Source organism: Neofelis nebulosa, chromosome 3 (assembly GCF_028018385.1).
Source record: "Neofelis nebulosa isolate mNeoNeb1 chromosome 3, mNeoNeb1.pri, whole genome shotgun sequence".
Classification (NCBI taxonomy): Eukaryota; Metazoa; Chordata; class Mammalia; order Carnivora; family Felidae; genus Neofelis; species Neofelis nebulosa.
In genome coordinates, this window is record NC_080784.1 from 62,926,190 (window position 1) to 62,950,724 (window position 24,535).

Consider the following 24,535-nt stretch of genomic DNA (forward strand, 5'->3'; position numbering starts at 1 on the left):
AATAAGAAAAGATGGCAATAATTTATTAAATAAAAGTTTATCCTCTTTTTTTTTATATGCACACAAATTAGAATATTGTATTCCTTACATACAAAATTTAGTTGTGGGAATTTTAAACAAGTTATATATTCATATAATGGACTTTTTGCATCTACCATATATTTTGCTGTCAGATGTTTTAATAACCTAACAAAACTATCATTTTATATGTAATACAAAGGAGTAAGATTTCAAATTATTTTTCTGACATGGTCCAAGCTATGCAAAATTTACATAGCAGATATGCAAAGTAAATATTGCAACATTGACTACCTATTGGTGGTGGTGTTAAATATATGGCTTTATGTTTATTCTTGTTAAGATACATTATAAAATGTATATGTTTACAAAATTGGCATCTCTTACTTTGGTAATCAAAAATGGATTTTTCATGCTGCTGTAAAAATTACTTTATAAAAAAGTAAAAAATAAAAATGTTTTCATCATCATGTAATATGAACTAGAGTCTACATTCTCTAACAACTAAGATAGTTCGTAAATGGCTTTTCAAATCTAGCATGAAACAGTCATTATGAAGGGTGACTGGAACCCAGAAAAAGATGATGGAGATTCTGAAAGGATATAAGCTATATGTCATGCACACACACAAACGCTGAAAGACTTTTCAAAGTTATGCAATTTTCATTTTATTTACATATTTGAAGTCATCTTTGTCTGAATGTGGATTGAAAAAAAAAGATCAAATAAAGCAAATATATAAGGTTTTGTGATAAAACCATTCAGAAATGTGGAAATCTGTGTCATTTATTCATCAAATATTTATTAATTATGTCTTTATGTGCTGGCACAGCTAGATATAAAAAACAAGGATAATTCAAGGATAGATTATCCATACTCAGATAACTAAAAGTGGAGTTCAACAAGAAGTAAACTCCCCCTACTCTTCTTTAAGCATTTAGTTTCCATTATCCATTTTTCTTTTCATTTTGTATTTTAGGGCCAATAAATATTTTCTCAAGTCTCAAACACTTTCATAGGCTTTAAACATTATGCACTTTGGAGCCTTTTCTCTTACATAATCTCTTTCACATCTTCAAGACACCATGGCCTATGGTATGGGAGTACGGGAGTTGATGTTGAGAGACATCGGTCATGATGTTGGCTGGACTTTTCTTTGTGAAGTAGACCTGGTCTTATAAGGAAATATTCAGCTCAAGTCAAACTTAGATCCTTTTCCCTTTAGAATAATTGTTTCTGCAGTGTTCACAGTAGCACATTCACATTCACACTTCAACCTAGTGCCATCAAGGAGATGATTAGAATCACTTACACTTTCAAATGTTTGAAAGGGGCGATGGCAAATCATTTTATTTACCAGCAGTAAGTGTGGTGGTGTATCATTTCTTCACTCCGTAGAAAATCAGAGACTTAGGAAAATCTCTTCTTAACCAAAAGCACACAGTGTGAGAGGGTGGGGGTGGGGGAAGGTACCAAATATGTTTGAGTCCTTTTGTGATTATTTTTTATTTTTTTAGTTTTTTTATGTATATATATTTTAATGTTTATTTATTTTTGAGACAGAGAGAGACAGAACATGAATGGGAGAGGGTCAGAGAGAGAGGGAGACACAGAATCTGAAACAGGCTCCAGGCTCTGAGCTGTCAGCACAGAGCCCGATGCGGGGCTTGAACTCACGGACTGAGAGATCATGACCTGAGCTGAAGTCGGACGCTTAACCGACTGAGCCACCCAGGCGCTCCGTGATTATTTTTTAATATTTAGCAAGAATGAATGATGACTGAGAGCGATTGTTTAAAGCATAATGAGTCAAGCCTAATAGAGACAGATAACAATCAGTTTGCTAAACCTACAATTGGAACAAAACTGATAGCATTCTCTGGGAGTTAGAACACAATTGCAGTGTGGACTTCACTACCAATCTGAATCCTCCCAGCGCCTCCTCTCTGCCTGCAAGTCTGTATGTAGATCTGAGATTCTTATTACATAACAGTGTTTCCATGAACAACAGCTCATAGTGACAGGCACCATTATTCTTTCTTTATAAATGATGACCTGACTAATTACATAAGTATATCACAGCGTAAGCATATCAAGAGCACTTTAGCATTTTTTTTTTTGTAAAAGTCAGAGTGTGGTACCTACGAAAATGTAAGAGCCTATGAACGTGTTTGGGAAAAAAAAAGAAAGAAAGAAAGATAGAAAGTGTTTGAGACTTGAGAATATATTTATTGTCCCTAAAATACAAAATGGAAAGAAAAATGAATAATGAAAACTAAAATGTTGAATAGTTATAAACATGTCAACCTCATTAAGTTTTAAATTTTATATTTGTAAATTTAAAATTTTACATTTATAAAATTTAAAATTTTACAGTTATAAAATTTAAAATTTTACAGTTATAAAATTTAAAATTTTACAGTTATAAAATTTAAAATTTTACATTTATAAAATTTAAAATTTTACATTTATAAAATACAATTAAATTTCAGGAAGTATGTGGTTTTTAATTTGGCAAGAATTCTTACTTTGCCATCATTGCCAAGTTTAAATTAAATGAGTTCATTGTTGGCAAAAGAAAATCAACCTGCAAAATTATAAAAATATTTGCAAAGACTTCATAACTAAAATATTATTTTTTATTTTATTTTATTTTTTTTTCAACGTTTTTATTTATTTTTGGGACAGAGAGAGACAGAGCATGAACGGGGGAGGGGCAGAGAGAGAGGGAGACACAGAATCGGAAACAGGCTCCAGGCTCTGAGCCATCAGCCCAGAGCCTGACGCGGGGCTCCAACTCACGGACCGCGAGATCGTGACCTGGCTGAAGTCGGACGCTTAACCGACTGCACCACCCAGGCGCCCCTAAAATATTATTTTTAATGTATGCTGCTGGTTAGGGCCTCCAAAAGGAAAATGTCTTGGACTTCTGGAAGGCACTGAAATGTTCTGAATATCTTTCCATCAATACTCACTAAATGTGATTTTCTCTGGTAATGTCAGAAACCTAAAATGTTGAATGCACAGTATCCTTGAGTAGATCTGTCACTGATATCTTCTATTGTTTATTGGCAGAGAAGAGATGCTTGTTGGACATCATAGAAATTGTTCTGAATTAGAAGTACCGACTTTGCCACCAAATAACTATGATTTGAAATGAGGCAACAAATCCTCTAACCTAACAGGTGTTATAAAGGAAACTAATACCTCAATGTTTGATTTAATAAGTATGATTGATAAATGTTAATTGTCCTCCTTCAGCTCTTATGCCCACAATATGCATTTAGTATTGCCCAGCAGTTTCCATGAAGGAGAGAGACAATGCAGGAAGGGGAGGGACCCTCTCTTACTGGTTAAAAAGGCAAAAGGTATGGAAGGGATTATAATGAAAGTCAACAATCAACTTCCTGCCCTACTTCTCATCCCCACCCCTGGGTCATAGAGCTAACCATTTTTAAGCCTTGCTGGTTTTCCCCATCTGGTGATTAGCTCATTTGGGAAATGGCTATTTATCAACTTCAAACATTACCTTTAGGTTCTCTGCTTTGATAAATGAGAATATATTTCATTTCCCTCCTACTTTCCAAAATAATTACGTGACTATTCCTAGTGTTCCACTGATTACAATTTAAACAGCAAAAAATATTAGCAAAAAACCAAAAACATTTAACCACCTGTTTCCTTTTTTTTTTTTTTTTTTTGCTTTCTTTTTTTTTTTTTATTTTTTATTTTTTATTTTTTGCTTTCTTTTTTTTTTTTTTTTTTATTTTTTTTTTATTTTTAACCACCTGTTTCCAATTCCATAGGAACGTCTTGTCTCCTCATGTTGTAAAACGAGGACATTAGCATTACTGCGCCTCCCTTTCTGTGTCTTCATTCCCACCTCACTCTCTCTGGTGTCTATCATTGGAGTATTCATTGCCAAAGTTGATATCACTTGAATTGATTTCTCTAACAACTGTTAAGTCTTCTGTAAATTCTTTATAAGAGTCAATTTGCATATCAGCAATTTTTACAGCATCATGATGATGTAAATATTGTTCACTGCAAGTGATAATTTATGGTAGGATATATAGGATAATAATGCATTCTTTTTCTATCTCAAGGGAGAATATTACTAGCATCAATTTTAAATGTGGTCTACGATTTTACATCCCAACTGCCTGTGTCATGACTATGATAACTTTTCACAAGTTGTCAATTAGAGACTCTTTTGTCAAATCACACTCTCCCTCTCACTGTCCATCAGCTCTGTTCTATCTTTAGATGCACTATGCAAGTAGTTTCAGTAGTATGCTTCTAAGTTTTTCTTGAGTGGAGTGCCTCTTTTGTGAACCTCATGTCCTTTTCTTAATGTCCTCTCATGTTGCTGAGGCCCATTCTCATGGTGGCATGGGATGCAAAAATCCCTGAGTTCTTGCATATCTGAAAATACCTTTATTATGTCCTATTTTCTTACTAATAACAGATATGAGATACTACATTAAAATCCATTGTCCTTAGAACTTTGAAGGCTTGTTTCACGTTTGCCTATAATCCATTATTGCTAATGATTTTGGGGATACTGATTCTTGGCCTGTGGTAATAACCTTTTGCTTGCTTTGTGTTTATTTATTTTTGTTTTCTTTTGAAAGCTCTTATAATCTTTTTTATATTTCATATTCTAAATTTTAAAAGATGTCTTGGTGTTTATATATGTGTATGCTTAATTCATTCACCTAAGAGCTCAGCAGTCCCCCTTTCTCTGAAAACTTCTCTCTTTCTGTTATAGGAAGTATTTTCTATATTTTAAAATGATTTTCTCAATTTCAAATTCTGTTTTCTCTTTAAATAACTTCTGTAAATCAAATTTTGAACTAATCCTCCATACCTTCTATTCTTTCTTTTATGTTCTCCCTCTTTAATCTTTCTCTATTGTTTTTATTTTACACTATTGCATTGTTTTTGGTTTTATCTCCACCCATTCTATTAAATATTTTGTCTTGCTAAATATGTGATTATGTGTGTGACTACAAATAAATACACGTATACCTTAAATTTCCAAGATCTCTTAACTTTCTTCTTGTTTTTTTCTATATGTAATACCATGCTGTAATTAATAATTTGGCACAACCGAAGAGCATTACATTGAAACTTAGCTTTTCTCTTATTCAAATTTAGTTTAGGGGCGCCTGGGTGGCTCAGTTGGTTAAGCATCTGACTCTTAGTTTCAGCTCAAGTCATGATCTCGTAGTTAGTGGGATCGAGCCCCATGTTGAGCTCTGCACTGACAGCGTGGAGCCTGTTTGGAATTCTCTCTCTCCCTGTCTGCCCACAACCCCCCCAAAATAAATAAATAAAGTGAAAAATTTTTAGTTTAAAGCTATATTTATTATGATTCATTATTCTGTTTTTTATTCCTGACTACAAATACAATTATATCAGCGAGGTCCAAGTACTGTTTTAGTTCACTATTGGCTATAATAGTCAATATGCTTTATTGGCTACAATAGTCAATATGCTTTATTGGCTATATATCTCAGTTTCCATAGCAGTAAAAAAACTATCATAATCCGTTACCTAATCATCCAGGCTTGATAGTAAAATCAAATGTAAAACCTCATTAAAGGCATTTCATGCTGTATAAATGCAAGATATTATCTCTAGAAAGAGAATCCATGTAGTAGAACTGTTGGAGAATATGAAGAAAAGACATCAATTGACTCCTTGTGGGAAACAACAGTAGTAAATCACTGACAACTTTTAGACACTTCAACAGTGAGATCTGACTGGTCCTGCTTCAGTTGGAACATGTCTGCCTCAAAGATTTGGTAGCCAGTAAAGTAGAAATGTCATTCTATAAATAAAGCTATATTTATATATTATTTAAACTAGCCATTTCCTTTTTGTGTGTGTGACAAGGACAGTTTGACTCATGACTTATAAAAAATAATGGCGCTCTTAGCCTCTCTAAGAAAATATGAAGAAGAAGAAGAAGTAGAAGAAGGAGGAGGAGGAGAAGGAGGAGAGGAAGAGGAAGAAAAGGGAAGCCTTACTGACTAGCCTCCATTTGGGGCTCTTGTTAACTACTCCAGAATATGTAGTAGCATAAACTGTAGCTTATTGTTCAGTGAGACCTCTGTGACTTTTTTTTTTTTTTTTGGCATTAAAAATTGGACTTAGGGGCGCCTGGGTAGCTCAGTCAGTCCGGCGTCTGACTTCAGCTCAGGTCATGATCTCACGGCTCATGGGTTCGAGCCCCGCATCGGGCTCTGTGTGAAAGGTTCAGAGCCTGGAGCCTGCTTCAGATTTAGTCTTTCTCTGTCTCTGCTTCTCCCCGACTCGTGCTGTGTCTCTCTCTCTTAAAATTAAATAAACATTAAAAAAATTTTTTAAAAAGATTGGACTTGAAGTCATGTGATTCCTTTAAAGTCAAGAAGATATATTTACATAGGTTTTGTGTTACTGTCTTCTAAAAATAAGTTCCACTAACATCATATATGTTATATGATGTCTATACAATGATGATCATCTCACATCACTACAATCATAACTTCCCGAAATGGAAATGTATACGCTTTGAGTGAAGAAATGCTTGACTTGTTTTTCTAAGTTGGAGTATACTACTTTCTTGCTGTTATTATTATTGGTTTGCTATAAGGATTAAACCTTGGACACTGAGTTCCATATTTTTGAATTCATAACTTGGCTCTGCCACTTACCTGTCTGACCTCAGGCAAGTTAGTTCTACAGCTCTCAATGCCTCAATTTCCTAACAATTAAATGGACACAATACCAATATAATCTTCGTAGAATTTCTATAAGGATTAAACATGTTAATAAATGTAATCATAGCAGTAAGTATGCAGTGCTAGCTGCTATTATCATTGTTATATTTTATAATTTATATTATATTATTTATTATTACTATAATTATTACTGCAGGATTCTTAAGTCCTAAAATATTTCATTACAATATATGCATAACCTTATACTGAAATTTAAGCTAAGGGACACCTGGGCGGGCTCAGTTGGTTAGGCATCTGACTCTTGATTTCGGCTCAGGTCATGATCTCATGGTTCGTGAGTTCAAGCCCCATGTTGGACTCTGCATTGACCGTGTGGAGCCTGCTTGAGATTCTTTCTCTCCCCTCTCTCTCTCTGCCCCTATCCTGCTCCCTCTCTCTCACTCTCTCAAAAAAATAAATTAATTAATTAATTAATTAATTTAAAAAAAGGAAGAAACGAGTTAAGGTATGTGTGATACACAATAAATATATATGATGTTTCGTATTTGGGTAAAATTTTTAAAGTGCTGTACTAATACCATATTAACGCTATAATAAGTGCTATATTTACAAACACAAGAAAAGAAAATATATACCAATCAGTTCAAACTTAATCATTCTTTAGCAGGTATTTTATTAGAAAAAACTTTGCTCTTTGCTGGGTCCAATATGGGAGAAAAAAACATAAGATAGACCAAGCAAATAAAGAACTAAATTTCATCTTTAAATCTTCATTTGCTTAAAGTAGGTAATGAATTACTATGCTGTAACTCTTAAAAATATGAATGTACATATATTGATGTCTCCCAGCAATCTATGCCCCTACCATCCAATTCTCATTGCAGAGGTGACAATGTTTCAATCTCTTATGTGTATTTCCAGAGATATTTTAAACATATATCAACAAATGCACTTTTCCTACCTTTTTATGCAAATGGAAGCATACTAAATATACTTTTCTTCCTTATGTGTTTGTTTTGTTGTATTTTGTTTTTATAAAAAACCAGCTATATTGTGGTTGAGGTCTATAGGAGTACATAATGGCCTTCTAAACATTATTAATGATTTATAAAGCTGCCTTGGATGGATGTACCTGAATAATCTCACCAGGCCACCGCTGATTGCCAGTTTTGTTAACACACTTGCTATTGTAAGAGAGCTGGTAAAATAATATGGTAGAATTTAAGTTAGTTGGTATATATGTAGTATACTGTATGATAATTTTTAAGAAAAGGAATTGCTAGGTAAAGCATTAATTCTTGGTCATTAATTTTTACAGAAATTTGAATTTGAATTTGAATACTAATACAGCTATATAGACACAAATCAAAAGGGAAAAATGTGAATGGTAAAAATAAGACTCTCTTACACCACTTCCCTATATTCATCTGGTTCCTCTAACTAGAGATAATTAATCTTGGTCACTTTCTGTATATTCTTCCAGAGAGATATGTGATGCATACATGCATATGAAGAAGAATTCTTCTTTTTCAGTGGGCTTTTTTTTTCTTTAGTGTAACAGTTTATAGCAGGAGACTGTTGCCTACATGCTTAGTTAAACAGAGATACCAGGCTAGAGTGTAAATAATCATATTAGGAGTGTACTCTATACTATCTTATCACTGAGTCTCAGCCATTGTAGATCCTATCTGTAAAGTGATGTCTTCTGGGGCATTCACTATAATTCACTGTTTTCCCCGGATGAAAGGATAGCGGTGGATTCTTTACATTGCTCTGCCCTTGACCAAGGATTTTCAAACCTAGTACCATCTGCCTCTACACTTGGCACAACACATGCATTCTGGGACTCTGCCATTACCCTAAAAATCCCTTCCCCCGCCCCCCACCTCTTAAATCTTTTGTTTCCTGTGTCTTGACCATCCTCTTTCTTGGTTCTCTGTCTGGCGTATCACATCCTCCAGTAGCTTCCTAAAGAAAGATTTTTTTTTTAATCTCATAAATTAGAAGATCTCTCTAGCTTATTCTCTCGCCTGATTTTCCTGGAAATGGGATTCTCAGTTTAAAATACAAAGCAATTTTTCAATTGTTTTTCTGACTGCCAATGTCACTAATGAAAAATTAAGACATTTTGAAATCCTTGTTTCTTGTATATGACAATGTTGATTACTCTTCCCTTTGGCAGCTTGTGGGATCTCATTTTTGCCTCCATTGTTCTAAAATATCACAATGCTTTGCTGGTATGAATCAGCCACCCTACTAGGTACTTGGAAGGTCCTACTAATCTGGAATTTTATTCCCTGTAATACTAAGAAATGGTCTTAAATTATATTGCATTATATTATACTATATTTTTTGTATTATATTACAAATGGTCCATTATATATAATACACATAGTGGTATAATGTATATAGTTTATAGTAAATGTAATGTAACATTTATAAATCAGCATGTAAATTACTTATTTTTAACAAACGAACAAGAGTGCTATTAAAGAATGCTTGTCAGTTCAGGAAATTGCAACGGAGTTAGACCCACAGTAACAATGCCCTCTAAACAATGTAAATAATTATTTCATATATTTTCAAAATATTTTGGCAACAAATGACTAAATTTGACATACCATATTTTGGCATTAATATCTCACATACACAATCACACACATACACATAGATGCACATATAGATAACATAAATAACATATTCTACTACCCTTTATTATAGAGACTATTCTAAAGAATATAATTATTGGCAGATAACAGTATTTTTTTAAAAAATAGCAGGGGCGCCTGGGTGGCTCAGTCGGTTAAGCGTCCGACTTCAGCTCAGGTCATGATCTCACGGTCCGTGAGTTCAAGCCCCGCGTCGGGCTCTGGGCTGACAGCTCAGAGCCTGGAGCCCATTTCAGATTCTGTGTCTCCCTCTCTCTGCCCCTCCCCTGTTCATGCTCTGTCTCTCTCTGTCTCAAAAATAAATAAAAAAAAGTTAAAAAAAATTTTTTTAAATAGGAATTCATTTAAGTTCCAAATGTCAAAGTTTGCTAACCCCTTATTCTTAAAGTAGAAATTTATATCATTTTGTTAAATATTTTACCATCTTTCCTAATGTCGAATAAGATAGCTTTTCTTTTTCTATGCTTAAAAATACATGTAGAATTAACCGAATAGAGACAGCATATATTTATAATTGATCATTCCTACACATATTTAATATGCCAATGCATATTTATAAATCATAACAAATTATAATAGCTATGGCCAATAATAAATGTGTAAGTATGCACTTTGAATATTCAACCTTTTATTTCCCCAGATCATCTACCACGTTACTGTGACAAATGTGTTTGGCACAGAAATATTGTAACTGAATTTGTGTGATATTAATAATAAGAACATTCAATCAAGTGCTATATTCCACTGAGTGGAAATAGAATTCCGTGAATAATTTTCCTTTATTGAATAAAATGTTCTCATCATATTACACCTTGTTATGTTTGAAACAGGTATTTTTCATTTTTAAGAAGTTGAAACATACTTAAACATTGTGTTATATTTCTTTTTTTACTCATTGTTACTTTTCATTTATTGGGATAATTGGAGAACTAGCACTGGCATTATGCTAAGTTATTATTCAAGATTTGTGTTGGTTCTTTCTGTTTTCAGCATGCAGTGACCTGGAGTTCAGGGAAGTGGCAAACAGACTGCGGGACTGGTTCAAGGCCCTTCATGAAAGTGGAAGCCAAAACAAGAAGACAAAAGCCTTACTACGGCCTGAGAGAAGCAGTAAGATTTCTAAATTTGATATGTGCCATTGTCTTTGATATGGGATTTCCTTTCCAATGAATCACCTAGATCAAAACACATATTTCAGAATCTATTCTTTGCTTAGGTGCTGAACAAATATCAGAACATTGTTATTACTTCCAAGCACACTCAGAGTATTTTGCAAGGAAATAAAACATTTTGTGACAACCCTTATTGGTAAAAAATAAATATCCCCACAGAGACAACATTAACTTCCAGCTGAAGTGAAAGAGTAGGAATATTTTTCAGCATTTTGATAGGAATGGTAAAGAATGAAACGACACAGGAAATGAAAGTAAGAATGTTAGAGTACTTAGATTTTTACAGACACAATTAGCCCCCATGCTTCCCACAGGTTGCCCTTTTCATGATGGCTTTGCAGACATTTCTACTTTGACCCAACAAAATCAGTAGACAAAAAGGATAACTTCAATGACACACTGCAAATCAGATTCATAAAAAAGAAGAAAGCAAGAGCCATTTGAACATTATACGATTTTTTTTTATCATCTGTGTAATTTCCTCAGTGTGTTTTCTAATTCCTCAGCAATAAGAAATGGAAATTGAAAGAAGTACTTGTTATGAATAATTTTATGAACTTTTCATTTTATATTTTTTATTTATAAAAATATTTATTACATATTTAATACACGTAAAAGAAAGATATTGAAATATGAGCTTAATTTGGGGAACTTATCAAAGTTGAAATATTTGCTCTTAAATACAAGAAGTGATAGGTCAGTGATTAGAAGCAGCACCTTGTAGTTGACAAAGTCCCAAGTGTGTGCCCTTCTTTGCTCATGGTGACATGACCCATTCAGTCTCCTTTTCAATCCTGAAATAGCAGTTTCTGACAAAATAACATCATAGATGGCATGATTATCCATAATTTTATTTCCTAAAATGCCTTATTTTTTTTCTTTTCATCAAGGAATTTTTCCACAGTCCCAACCTTTTCTATTTATGAGTCTTATATATGTTCTTAAATAATTCAATAATTCTTTTTAATTAAACTAATGAAGCTATCACTGATAGACATAATAATTATATCTGAATGTGTGATGACTGTCTATGTTTCTTCTTATGAACTTCAGAAAGAAATTATAGTATTTTCCCTACTCTTTTAGAGTGTTCTTCAGGTTTGTCTTTGGAATTATTGATTACGTTTTTGGCAGATGTCAACTTTTTGGATGACTTCAGTGTAAGCAAAATGACAAGTCTTAATAGAAACAACAGAATATATTAGTCCTTATATTCATGAAGTAAACATATCTGAGGTGGGGTAATAGTTTATTCCAGATGCTTACATATTGATCTTTTAAAATTCGTGTCTACACCTATCCTACCAATTCTCATACTTAAATTACTGCTTGCTCTCAAATTTCTCTTTTGAACTTGAGTTCAGACTAGTGATCTCGCCTGTATTTGGAGATGGATAAAAGGAGAGCTTGTAGGGGAGCCTGGGTGGCTCAGTCGGTTAAGCATCCTACTTCAGCTCAGGTAATGATCTCACTGTCCATGAGTTCAAACCCCACGTCCGGCTCTGTGCTGACAACTCAGAGCCCAGAGCCTACTTCAGATTCTGTGTCTCCCTCTCTCTCTGCCCCTCCCCTGCTCATGCTCTGTCTCTCTCTGTCTCAAAAATATATTTTTTAAAAAAATTTAAAAAAAACAGGAGAGCTTGTAGAACTCAGCACAGTGCCTGGTTAAATGTACACATTCATAAATATTATTTCTCATTCCAGCTTCTTATTTCAAAAAATTACACACTCAATATAGTGGGTTAATTACAAGAACCTCTTAGGTAGTTGAATATCTTTGGAAAGTAAATGAAATAGTGGCGGCCCTAAGATTATTTACACTACTTGAAATGGTCAGAGGCCAACTAAGAGTAAATTTCCAAAAGGAAGTAATCCATTAGAACACATAAGACAAATCATAAGAAGAAAAATGGCTGACTCCCTCAATTCCTCAGATCTGTACATCATCCAAGTGAGTTTTCTCCTGATTTCATCATATTTAATTTGTGAACCAATCCACTCATATTATATTTCCTGTTTTCTTTCTATTTTTATTTTTCCTTCATAGCATTTCTCACTACCATAGTAATAATCTACTTTTTTATTTGTTGTCTCTCTCTCTCTCTCTCTCTCTCTCTCTCTCTCTTTCTCTCTCTTCCCCCCCTGCCCCCCTAGATGACTGTGAACTCAGTGAAGGCAAAGATCTTTATTTACCAATGTATTTATCAGAGTACAGACTAGTTTGACACATAGTACTAACTAAATAAAAATGAATAGAATTAATGAATGGAAGAAACAGAGAAGAAGTCAAAATACTACATTGCCTGTGTATACCACAATTTAATCAATCAATTTTTCTCCTAAGAATAGTTTTGTACTGGGGCGCCTGAGTGGCTCAGTTGGTTAAGCGGCCGACTTCGGCTCAGGTCATGATCTCGCGGTCCGTGAGTTCGAGCCCCGCGTCGGGCTCTGTGCTGACAGCTCAGACCCTGGAGCCTGTTTCAGATTCTGTGTCTCCCTCTCTCTGACCCTCCCCCATTCATGCTCTGTCTCTGTCTCTCTCTGTCTCAAAAATAAAAAATAAACGTTAAAAAAAAAGAATAGTTTTGTACTGTTTCCATTATTTTCTGCATGACAATCAATTCTGCAATTGATTGTTATGCTTTTATTTCTAAGAAAGATTCCAAGAAGTGGAGGTGTTGGGTCAAAATGTGCATGCATTTTAAATGATAAATCATAATAGACGTTGCTAGGATGCTTTGCAAAAATCTTAGGGTATTTATAATTTCTTTTTTTAAGTTTACTTATTTATTTTGAGAGAGAAAGTGAGAGAGAGAGAGAGAGAATGAGAGAGAGAATGAGAGAGAGAGAGAGAGAGAGAGAGAGAGAGAGAGAGAGCATAAGTTGGGGAGGGGACAGAAGATCTGAAGTGGGGCTTGAACTTGTGAGATCATTACCTGAACCGAATTCTGCTGAACCGAATTCTGCTGTTCAACTGACTGGCCACCCAGGCACCCTGGTATTTCTAATTTCTAACAGCAAAACATGAGAGTTCACTTTTGCCTTTATCCCTATCAGCAAAAAATATTACCATTCTTTTTAACTTTTCCATTTTGCTTAGCATGCTATTTTATTTCATTGTAAATCTAATTTTCATTTCCATAATTAGCAGTGAATTTGAAAACAAAATATTACTGGTGGGGGGAACTTTTATACAGCAAAACAAAATAAAATTACTTATTCAACTCAGGCTACTATATTAAGATACTACCTACGGACTAGGTGGATCAAATAATAGATATTTCTCAAATTCTGGATGCTAGGAAGTCCTACATCAAGGTGCTAGCAGACTGGATTCTTGGTGAGGGCCATCTTCCTGGTTGGTAGACAGACATCTTCTCCCGTGGCAGAGTGAGAGAGAGATCTCTCTAGGGTCTCTTCTTATTAGGGCACTAATCCCATCATGTAGACTCCACCTTCATGACCTAATTACTTCTCAAAAAACACCATCTCCAAATGCCATCAAATTGAGGGAAAGGAGTTCATCATATGAATTTTGGGAGAACACAATTCAGTCCATAGCACAAAACAAAACAGCCCCTCCAAAAATAAAAAAATAAAAATGTAAATAAATAACAACTCTAAGTTATGTCAATTTATATGTTTAATTCTAAGAAAGATATATTAGTGGCTTTTATTATAAGCGTATTTAATAACTCCTTCTAGTATTTGGGGCAGTTTTTCTCTGTGTTTGCTACTCTATTTTTTAGATTGTATAGATTTATGTTTATTATAACCATTAATAAATTATGCTTCTTATCACTTTGTGACACTATATTCTACTTACTGCTTTTTAGCACAGACTCATCCAATCTGATAATAATATACCATTCCTACATTTAATTGTATGTAGCCTGATACACTTGCTAACATTTTATTGTCAATCTTTCTTTATTACATAGACCTAAATGTCTTTCCTGTAAGTATCCATAGTTGAGCTTTGAGTTTTTAATATGACAGTGAGAAAACTTTGTGTTTTTTTATAATTAAGTATAATAATAAAGTCAACATAAAGCACAGAAAAATATTCTGATAAGACAGAGAATGTTTGCCATTTAGGAGATTATCCAGAAGACAAAGAAAAACTTATTTTCACAATTTAAGAGCAGACCATTAATCTAAGAAAATTTGTCATTTTAAAATAGAAACAAAATCAAATTTTAATTTTGCATCTGTATAATATTTGATACTGATTTGAAAAATCTTATATGATAAATCTTTTAAATGTCAGCAAGCACTGACCATGACGAATACTATTTTGGGGGATGCTTTTATAATTTTTTGTACTTACAGATTTCATCTTATACATTTTTGGAAGAATGAATAATCTTATTTTAGAATAAAACTTTTTTAACAAAATCATATCTTGCATACCTTGCATATCAAGTCGCTTATATAATTATTTTTACTAGTGGAGTATTACTTATTTAGATCCTATAGGTTTAAATTTTATTTTATATAGAAAATGATGAGGTAGGTAATTTTACTGTTGCATTCGTGTTTTTTAGTAGATTAACAGAATTTTTGAATATATATATTTTATACTTCTTTATAGCCATACCAATTTTTATGTATAACTTTTTAAGTGGCAAAAATGAACATGTTTATTAACAGACCCGAATATATAAAACTTAAACTATAAACTATAAAATTGTTTGATTACACAAACTCGAGGCAAAAAGTTTATAAATTTAAAACCATGCTTTAGTATTTTTTTAGTAATAATATAGATATATAATAAATATACATTAAGTAATTTAGCATAAATCAAAGATTTTAATTTACTAAATGAACTTGAAAATTGTTTTTAAATTTCAAGTTGGCTTTTATAAAACAAAAATTTATCATAATAATGATTTTACTTGTTAAAAACAAATATATATTTTTTATAATCTTAAACATCTAGTAGATGCAATGCTAACTCCTTTAATCAGTATACCTATATAAGTTCAGGACAAACATGTTCGAGTAGAATAAAAATGTATGCTTGTATTATCTTTACTGCTGGTAATTCTGAAGATATAGCCATTTTATTAAATAAACAATATTAAACTATTTTCTTTTACAAACATTTACTTAAATTGTGAGAATTGAATTTTGAAAGCATTTGGGTTATGTTTTATGAATGCATTTTTTATCTAAGTATAGTTGGCACACAATGTTACAGTAATTTCAGGTGTACAACAGAGTGATTCAACTTCTCTATACTTTAAACTGTTATCTTCTGTCACCATACAATGCTATTACGATGTCATTGACTGTATTTCATATGCTGTACCTCTTAGTCCCATGACTTACTCATTCCATACCTGAAAGCTCATTCCCTCACCCATTTTGTCCAATCTCTCATGTCCCACTCCTCTGGAAACCATCAGTTTATTTTCTGTTTTTATAGATCTGATTCTGCTTTTTGTTTGTTTTATTATTTTTTATATATACTCCACATGTGAGTGAAATCTTGTGGTATTTGTCTTACTCAGAATATATATTGTATATACATACATTTATACATAGTAAATAATGCTACAATCAACATAGGGGTGCATATATCTCTTTGAATTGGTGTTTTGTTTACTTTGGGTAAATAATAGTGGAATTATTGGATCATATGATACTTCTATTTTTAATTTTTTGAGGAATGTCCATACTGTTTTCCACAGTGACTGTACCAATTTACATTCCTACCACCAGTGTGCAAGGGTTCTTTTTCTCTATATCCTCACCAACACTTGTTGTTTCTTATCTTGTTAATTTTAGCCATACTGACAAGTGTGAGGTGATATCTTACTGTGGTTTTGATTTGCATTTTCCGCACAATGAGTGATGTTGGGCTTCTTTTCATGTGTCTATGGTCATCTGGATGTCTTTTTTGGAAAAACAATGTCTATTCAGATACTTTGGCCATTTTTTAATCAGATTGTTTCTTTTTTTTTATGATGTTGAGCTTTATAAGTTATTTATGTACTTGAGTGTTTTGAAGATAAACCCCTGTCAGATATATTATTTGCAAATATCTTCTCCCATTCAGTAGGTTGCTTTTTTGTTGACGGTTTCCTTTGTTGTGCAAAAGTTTTTGTTTTTTTTTTAATTTTGATGTTGTCCCAATAGTTTATTTTTGCTTTAGTTTTCCTTACCTTAGGAGACATACCTAGAAAAATGTTGCTGTGGCCAATGTTAGAGAAATTACTGCCTATGCTCTCTTCTAAAATTTTCATGGTTTCTGGTCTCAGATTTAGGTCTTTAATCCATTTGTGTGTGGTGATAAATGGTAGTAGTTCAGCTTCATTCTTTTGCATGTAACTGTACAGTTTTCCCAGCACCATTTATTGAAGAAATTGCCTTTTAAAACCATTAAGTTTATTAGAAGGTTATTTTTTTATTTCTGGAAATTTTAGGAATATGTAATTTATATGAGCACTTATTATTCCTAAGCCAATCACAATAGAGCTTTCTTAAGAGATTTTACAATCTAATTTGGTAGTGCCATCTGAAGATAGGGGAAAAAGTACACACACACACACACACACACACACACACAGACACCTGCCCATACATGCACAGATGTACACAGGTAGAGAGTTTATAGTTTTGATATTTTAGTCTTGAGTCATGTACAAGCATAGAAATATAAAACTCACTGGTTTGTTTCAAAGAACTGTCTCTCATCCTTGTCTCACCTTTACATTTTAATAAAGATTGTGTTTATGAAGGATGGGATAAGTTGTGGTAATAGTTTAATATACAGACTGATGTTCTACCAACATTTAGAAAGGAGACCTCTAATATTGTTTTCATTCTGATGTGTAGTCTTATGGAAACTGTATGAAATTTTGCTTGATGGACTGAGAAGAGTCTAGTTGTCCATCTAGGCATTTCCAAAGCCCTTCTCAGAAAACAAAATGTCCAGCCTATTTCCAGTTAATTATTTTGGCTTCAGATGATTGTTCTTGGAGTCTCTGCATCCCTTTGGAGCCCCTGATGGGGAAAAGTCCTAATGTTTGAGTGATGGCAGGAGGTTGAGGAGCAGGAGTAAGAAGAGAAAGCCTCCATGAATACCTGGGTGAAGACCTTGGGCTCCAGGGATTTTAGCACTCTAAATCTCAGCACTAAAAAAAAAAAAAGGAAAAAAAAGTCAACTAAAAACAAATCTGGACTAATAAAGAAAGACTTTGGCATGAAAGAAGAGAGGTAAGAGTGCTGAAGAAGCACAGATGAAAATATTTTAGGAAGCTGAAAGGAAGGTTGGAAGTGATTAAAAAAAAATGTGGAGGAAGAATTTATAGTAAGGCAGCATTCTCAGATGCAGTGTGAGGAGATCCCAAGTTTTGCAAAACTTCATGGGAGTGTCAAATTATCCTTAATGAAATTTTGCCTTCTGGGGAGACACTAGAAGGAACTTACACCAATAAGAGTCTTCCTCAACAGAAAGGGTCAGGAATTAAATCCCTACTCAAAAAGAGCCAAGAAGACTTCAGTCTAGTAAGATTCTCATTCAAACAGAAAACAAGAGGGAAAAGTACTGTTTAACAGAGTCAAAGTAACTTCTTATTGTACTGTAACAGACAAATGTCCAGGGTGCTGTGTTAGGAATTGTGACTCACCACTGGGGAGCAATGGTTCCCCAGCCAGGAAGGACACAAAGGGTATGAGAAGCCTCCATGAATGCCTGAAGACAGTGGGATCCAAGGGATGCCCAGCACTTCAAGCCACAGTACCATAAAATGGCAAATAAATACAAATCCAAACTCAGTAAAGAAAGACTATTCAATAAGATTATTGCAGTAGAGAAAATGCTTCAACCCCAAGGTTTGCAAACATGTCAAATCAAACAGGAAAAGTCTTTCTTTTGCTAGAAGGAATAAGCAGGGCTGGCAATACCTTTGTGGATGAGGCAGTCCAATGTGTGGAGTAAGCAGATAGCAAAATTTGGACTCTGTAACAGGAAATAATATTCCTGTACTCAGCAGATTCTCAAAACAAGCAGTTAATGAGGGATTTTCTGTCTCTTAATGCTTTATTCCTTGCTCAAACATATGGAAAAGACAAAGTTTAGGAGTCTGGGGGAGGAGCAAATCATGGGTAAAAGTTGGTCAAGCCAAAGTTCAGTGGCTAACTAATGGGTTATTGTGAGTACTTGGTCAAACTTAATCCTAAATATAAACAATTCATTTATCTACCAAGCAAGAATATGAGGTTCTTACCCTGTTATTTCACTCATAAGTTCCATTCTTTTATATCTTTGATCTGTGTATTGATACATCCCTTGCACCTGATTGTCTAGGCCACTAATCTGATGCTTCGCAGTGGCAATTTTCTCTACAATTCACCCAAGGGATTACTTAGCTGGGAAATTTTGGTTTCGGTTTTTTGGTCTAGAAAATATTTTTGTATACTTTTTTTATGGGTTTACTCTTAAATATTTGTGTGTGTGTGTGTGTGTGTGTGTGTGTGTGTGCTTGTGTATATTTTAAATTTAAGTACATGGTCTCTTCTCTTATTTATTCAACTCAACATGTAATTGATTTTTCTCTCTTGGCTACTTGGGACCTTAAGATATGAGGTGGTTTTCCCTTATTCACTGGGCCCCAATCTATTTGGTGACATCCCTTTATTGGCAATAATCTCACGTGGGATGGAAAACAGTCTCATGCTGGCTTTGTCTCAAAGCATCAGGAAGGCCACTGGTTCTCTGAACCATGGAGGAAATTACATTATTCTTGTATCTCCTAGACTCCCAATCTAGCTCCTAGGAAGTAGTAGGTATTGACCTTCTCCCCAGGAGTCTGTAGTTTTCTGTGAGTCAGGCTCTTCTCAGGGTTTCTCAATTCTCTCAGTCACTCTACCCTTGATATCCACTTTCTGTTCTCCTTCACCCACCCAGCTTATGGGGAGGGAGAACGCCATGCCATGTTGCACTCATTTGTCTTTACACTCCAACACTCTGAAGAGAGTAATAGTAGATTGAAGATGATCATGGAGAAGGAGCTTGCTGCATTTGGGTGCTCAGAAAACCTTTCATAATGCTTTATTAACAAATTTAAAATTTAATATAGAAAACTTGAGGAACAATTTAAAGAGAAATTCTTGTTTGTATTTAAATATCAAAATCATAATGGTAGGGGTAAATATATAAGAGAGAGACATAGTATATATTTTTCTGGTTGTTCAAAGAAGAATGTTTAAATGCCAATATTTATCATTTAATGTATTACCTTTGAGCTAGACATTTGGCTTTTGATGGATCTGTATCTTTGGTGACACTTAAATTGATACAATTTTTTAAAAGATGCTCTATGTTTACTTTACTATCTGGAAGTATCATAGTTTACTTTCTATGTTTTTAGAATATTTGTGAATAGGGTATGTAGTTTCTTGCAAAATAACTCTCAACAATAACATCTGCTTGAGCTGACTTATAGACTCATATATAGTAAAAAGTTAATGAGGGAGTTAAAGGGGTGAATCTGATTTGGCACTGAACTGATTGGTATGCAGGAGGAGAGTGGAGAAAGGATGTTAGCCCATGTCTTCTATGCTAGTGCTTGGGTGCTCAAGTAATCTGAAAAATTCAACACTGCTCACTTCTTACAAAGCCTTAGATATGTGCTGCTTTCAACCAAACAGCACATATACAACATATGTTTCAACAACATATACAACAATAAAGGCTCATAGGAACAATACAAGAATCTGGCTCTAAATATGGTCTGAAAGAAGAAGCAGTGCCTTGTCCAACATCGTTGAGCATGAATGCATATGTTAGTTTGAACCAAATGCAATTACCAATTTTGGAATCACAAAACAATAGTTTTCAAAGGGTCCATGGAAGAAAAAGCATCTGAAAATTCACTACTTTACCCTATTTTTACTCATATTTACTCACCTCTTTTTATATGTAGGTTAATCTGTATACTTTAGTAGTCTAAATTATTTTCTTTTCCCAGGTAATACAAAACTTTTGTCTATTTAATTTTTGCTGCAGTGTTATAATGAGTAAAAATACAAATTAAGACACAACATCTTGTGTTTTCCCTTAATCGTACTCTCATAACCCAGCCTCATTATATATGAACTACATAGCTGCTAATGATCCTGAAACTGAATGAAGAATGTGTAATATATTCTCTAGCTTCATTTTGTTTTCTTATTCAGAAGCCAGATTGCTGAAGACAATTTGTACAAATTGCTCTTGTGGTCTAACCATTGCCTGCTGAGCTCTCTTGTGGCTTTTAGGAGGTGTTATGGGATTTTCGATTAATGCAATTCCTCAGAGTAGAGAAATTGCTTCATATTTGCAGTTTGGGGGAGCCCCAGAACACCTTTCACCCAGGTATCTGTACTCTCTCACTTCATTCAGCTTGTTGCTTAAATATCTGGCATAAGATACCCTTCCTTCTACCACATGTGAAATCTCAACACTAGCACCGAACATTTCCCTAAGCATTACGCTACTTTGCTTTTCTTTATAGTGTGTGTCACTACCTGATTTGACAATGTTTACTAGTTTATTTTCTCACTCTTCCAAATAAAATGTAAGTTCTATGAGGCCAGGAATTTTCTGCTGTGGAATCTTCAGCTACTAGAAACAGCCCTGGCATGTTATAAGGACTCAGTGACAATGAATAATAAAGTAATATGCAGCTGCTTTCTTATTGCTGAATGATATCCAGGTTCCAGGAGGACAAATCTCAGACAGTGAGAGGATTGAAATAAGAGTCAAGGCTTGGGGCCCCCTGGGGTGTTCGTTGGTTAAAAACCAGACTCCTGATCTCTGCTCAGGTCATGTTCTCACAGTTGGTGAGACGGAGTCCCACATGGGGCTGTGCACTGACAGGGCGGAGCCTGCTTGGAATTCTCTCTCTCCTCTTTCTCTGCCTAGCTCACGCAGTCCCTCTTTCTCAAAATAAATAAATGAACTTTTTAAAAAATATAAAAGAAGACAAGAGTCAAGGCTTGATGAAATTTAAATGGGAAGATATTCTACTTTTTATAAGGCAATGAATCTTGAGTGTGGAATATGGCTTCATTAAAAAAAGGAAAACTTGCTAGCCTCATAAATGGCTACCAAATTAATAGTGTCATATATTTTATGTTAGTTAAACATCTTGTTACACTGTCAGAACTATTTTAAGGTATGGTGGAAAATGGTAAGGATTTTTCCTAGTGGGTATTTTAATAGTTATTCTTAATTCTCTAACACAATAGGATACTAACCTGAGTTTTTCACTGACCAAATTTTAGCACAGCCATTACATAGAGCATAGTATTGCCATTACCTAAGAAGAAATGATTGTTGATCTGAATCTTGGCTAGTGTAAATATTCCATAGTTAAATGTTTTCAGTTGACAAAGATCAATAATATTACAGCTTTTTTTAAAAAGAAATTAAGCAAGCTGGTAAAGATTGCCATTATTTTTTAACAACCTACGTCTACTTTGTATACAACATCAGGTTTCTTGGATTTTTTGTTTGGATATATTTTAAAGCTATCACTGACTAATGATTAACTATAGAAAAAGCAACTAAGATGATAAAATTTTTAAATGTACTTTATAATAAGAAGATGAAGGAAATTGAGCTATTTAGCTGCTTATTTTATTACCTTTCTATCATAAACATAGTTGTTTGAGGCTTTTTTCAGGAAGCCTTTTATTATTTAAATCTCCAAAAAGTTAAGAGCAGAAATACTATGCACATATTTTTTGGGTTTTTTTTTTTGTTTTTATGGTTGCAGTTGAGTGGGGGTGGGAGAGGGGTATCCTTCCTTGAAAGAGTACTGTATTAATTTTATTTTTATCAATTTCGAAAGCATCAGGACATCAGAATCATATGTAAAATCCTCAGATTAACAGTCTAACTCAGATTAAGATAATGTTTCATTTTTCCTTTCCTAGATACCAAATGCTCTCCTCAGTCAGAGAAAATTATAGAATTACTTAAAGCCCTAGATTAAATGAATACAGTTTCTTACCAAAACATTGTTCACTTTATGTCATGCTGCCTTCACATTGAGAGGAAGATTGAATTTGGAATCAGATGACTTAAAAACAATGCCCTATTTTAATGCAAGTAGGAGCTTTTTAGGTATTGTTGTGAAGTTTATCTTTTGAAAACAAAGATTTGTAAAGTTGGTAGATAAGTGTTCTTATTTCAAGTAATAAAATGAAAGATCCAGATCATTGCTTATTTTGTTTGTTCTCATTATTGAAATATGGCATTTTCTTCTTTTATTTTGTAGACACAATAACTCTATCATAAAATTTAATTGTGCACTTTAGTATTACCATGATATTATCTTAATATTTAGATACTGTAATGTGATAGAAATTTATTTCATACTTAGCAAAATTAATGTAATTCTAAATAAATTAAAACTATAACTATAAGTTAAAGACACTGAGTGAATGATGTCTTATGATAAAATTGTTTTGTCACAATCATTGTCTCCCGGGAAATTTTCCAGTTGGATTTGTCAGGCACCAAATTTTTGGTAGAGCCTCTAGTCTTTAGGAACTTTATTATTAGTTTTGTCCATTTTGGAATAATTAACAAGTGGTTGCTTCTCACAGGGTGAATGACATATTGTCAATTTTATTACATTTTGTTTTTAACAAAATGAATACCTCATTTTAAAATGTAATCACGTTGGATGTTCAGAGAGCATATTTAACTGGTAGTTTGAACTATTAGAATCTAGTAAAAAATGAAATAACACCTTCTTCCCAAAAAGACTATAACAAAGAGATCTAAAACAATCTATGCAAAAAAATAAACAAAATACAATATTAATACAGTGTTTCGTATATAGTCAGTCATTTATAACAAGAGCATTATTTCTGTTGAATTTTGTTGCAATGCCAGTTGTGGAACACACAAAAACCTGGAATGTGTGCATAATAGGCGTCTTAAAAGCATCAGGGAGTGATAGCTGAAACAAAGGGGAAAAGTATAAATAAAAAGGAAATAAAATTGCTCAAAAGCATAACTATCTGGGGTTATTTAATGCAGAAAAAAAATGGTTGTATACACCACAGCAGTCCTTGGACCATATGCTAGCCAATAAAAAAACAATTAATTTTATGATGATTCCTTTGAAACATTAATTGAGTGTTAAATTATTTTAACATATCATGGATATGAAGGAAAAATATATATAACATTGTATTTTTCTATTTCTTCAATTTTTTATTCTATATATTTTAGTTACACATGTAATACATGACTTTTTTTTAAAGGACATGTGATGGTATATGAAGAGAATTAATATCCTTTCACCAAACCAATCTATTCCTTCCATCGTGAGGTAAAAAATTGTTAGGAGCCTCATATATATATATATACACATATTGTATATATATATACAATTCTACTTTACTCTCATACAATATATATATTCACATAAACATTTTTGTGAAGTATGAGTTCATACTATATGAAGTATGTGACAACATCTTATTATGCATTATTAACCTTTTAATTGTCTATTGTATTGCAAATACTTTCTTATGACATCTTCTCTATTTTGATTTTAGAGTTCTTAGATTGTGTTCCTTAAGAACGTTCTCTCATAAAAAACTGCTCTGGATATTCCTCTACTGTATAGATTTTTGCATTTAAATTTTGAAGCCATCCAAAATTCATTGGTGTGAAATGGGATTCTGGCAATAGATCATATTTCCTCGCTGAATTAAAGCAATTTCTTTGCAATTATTTAATCCATGTTTATGTCCGTGTTTACTGTTTAAGTTCTCTGTATATTCTTTGTTCTTTCTGTTGTTAATTTCTATTATAATTTTGTTATGTTATGGTATATTTTGTATGATTTCAGTTCTTTCAAATTTGTTATGATCTGTTTTATGGCTCAAAATATGTTTCATATGCACTTGAAAGGAACTGGTATTCTGCTAT

The 24,535-nt window shown here is 33.4% G+C and overlaps 1 protein-coding gene across 3 annotated transcripts in view; it reads left to right on the top strand.

Annotated features, from left to right (window-relative positions):
- SPOCK3 (SPARC (osteonectin), cwcv and kazal like domains proteoglycan 3) overlaps window positions 1-24,535 on the top strand; it is a 491,866-nt gene that overhangs the window by 433,848 nt on the left and 33,483 nt on the right. For all 3 annotated transcript variants that reach the window (XM_058720948.1, XM_058720947.1, XM_058720946.1), the window contains exon 7: window positions 10,406-10,525. In XM_058720948.1, the coding sequence (XP_058576931.1) occupies window positions 10,406-10,525 (120 nt within the window). The remainder of the gene's footprint in view (window positions 1-10,405; window positions 10,526-24,535) is intronic.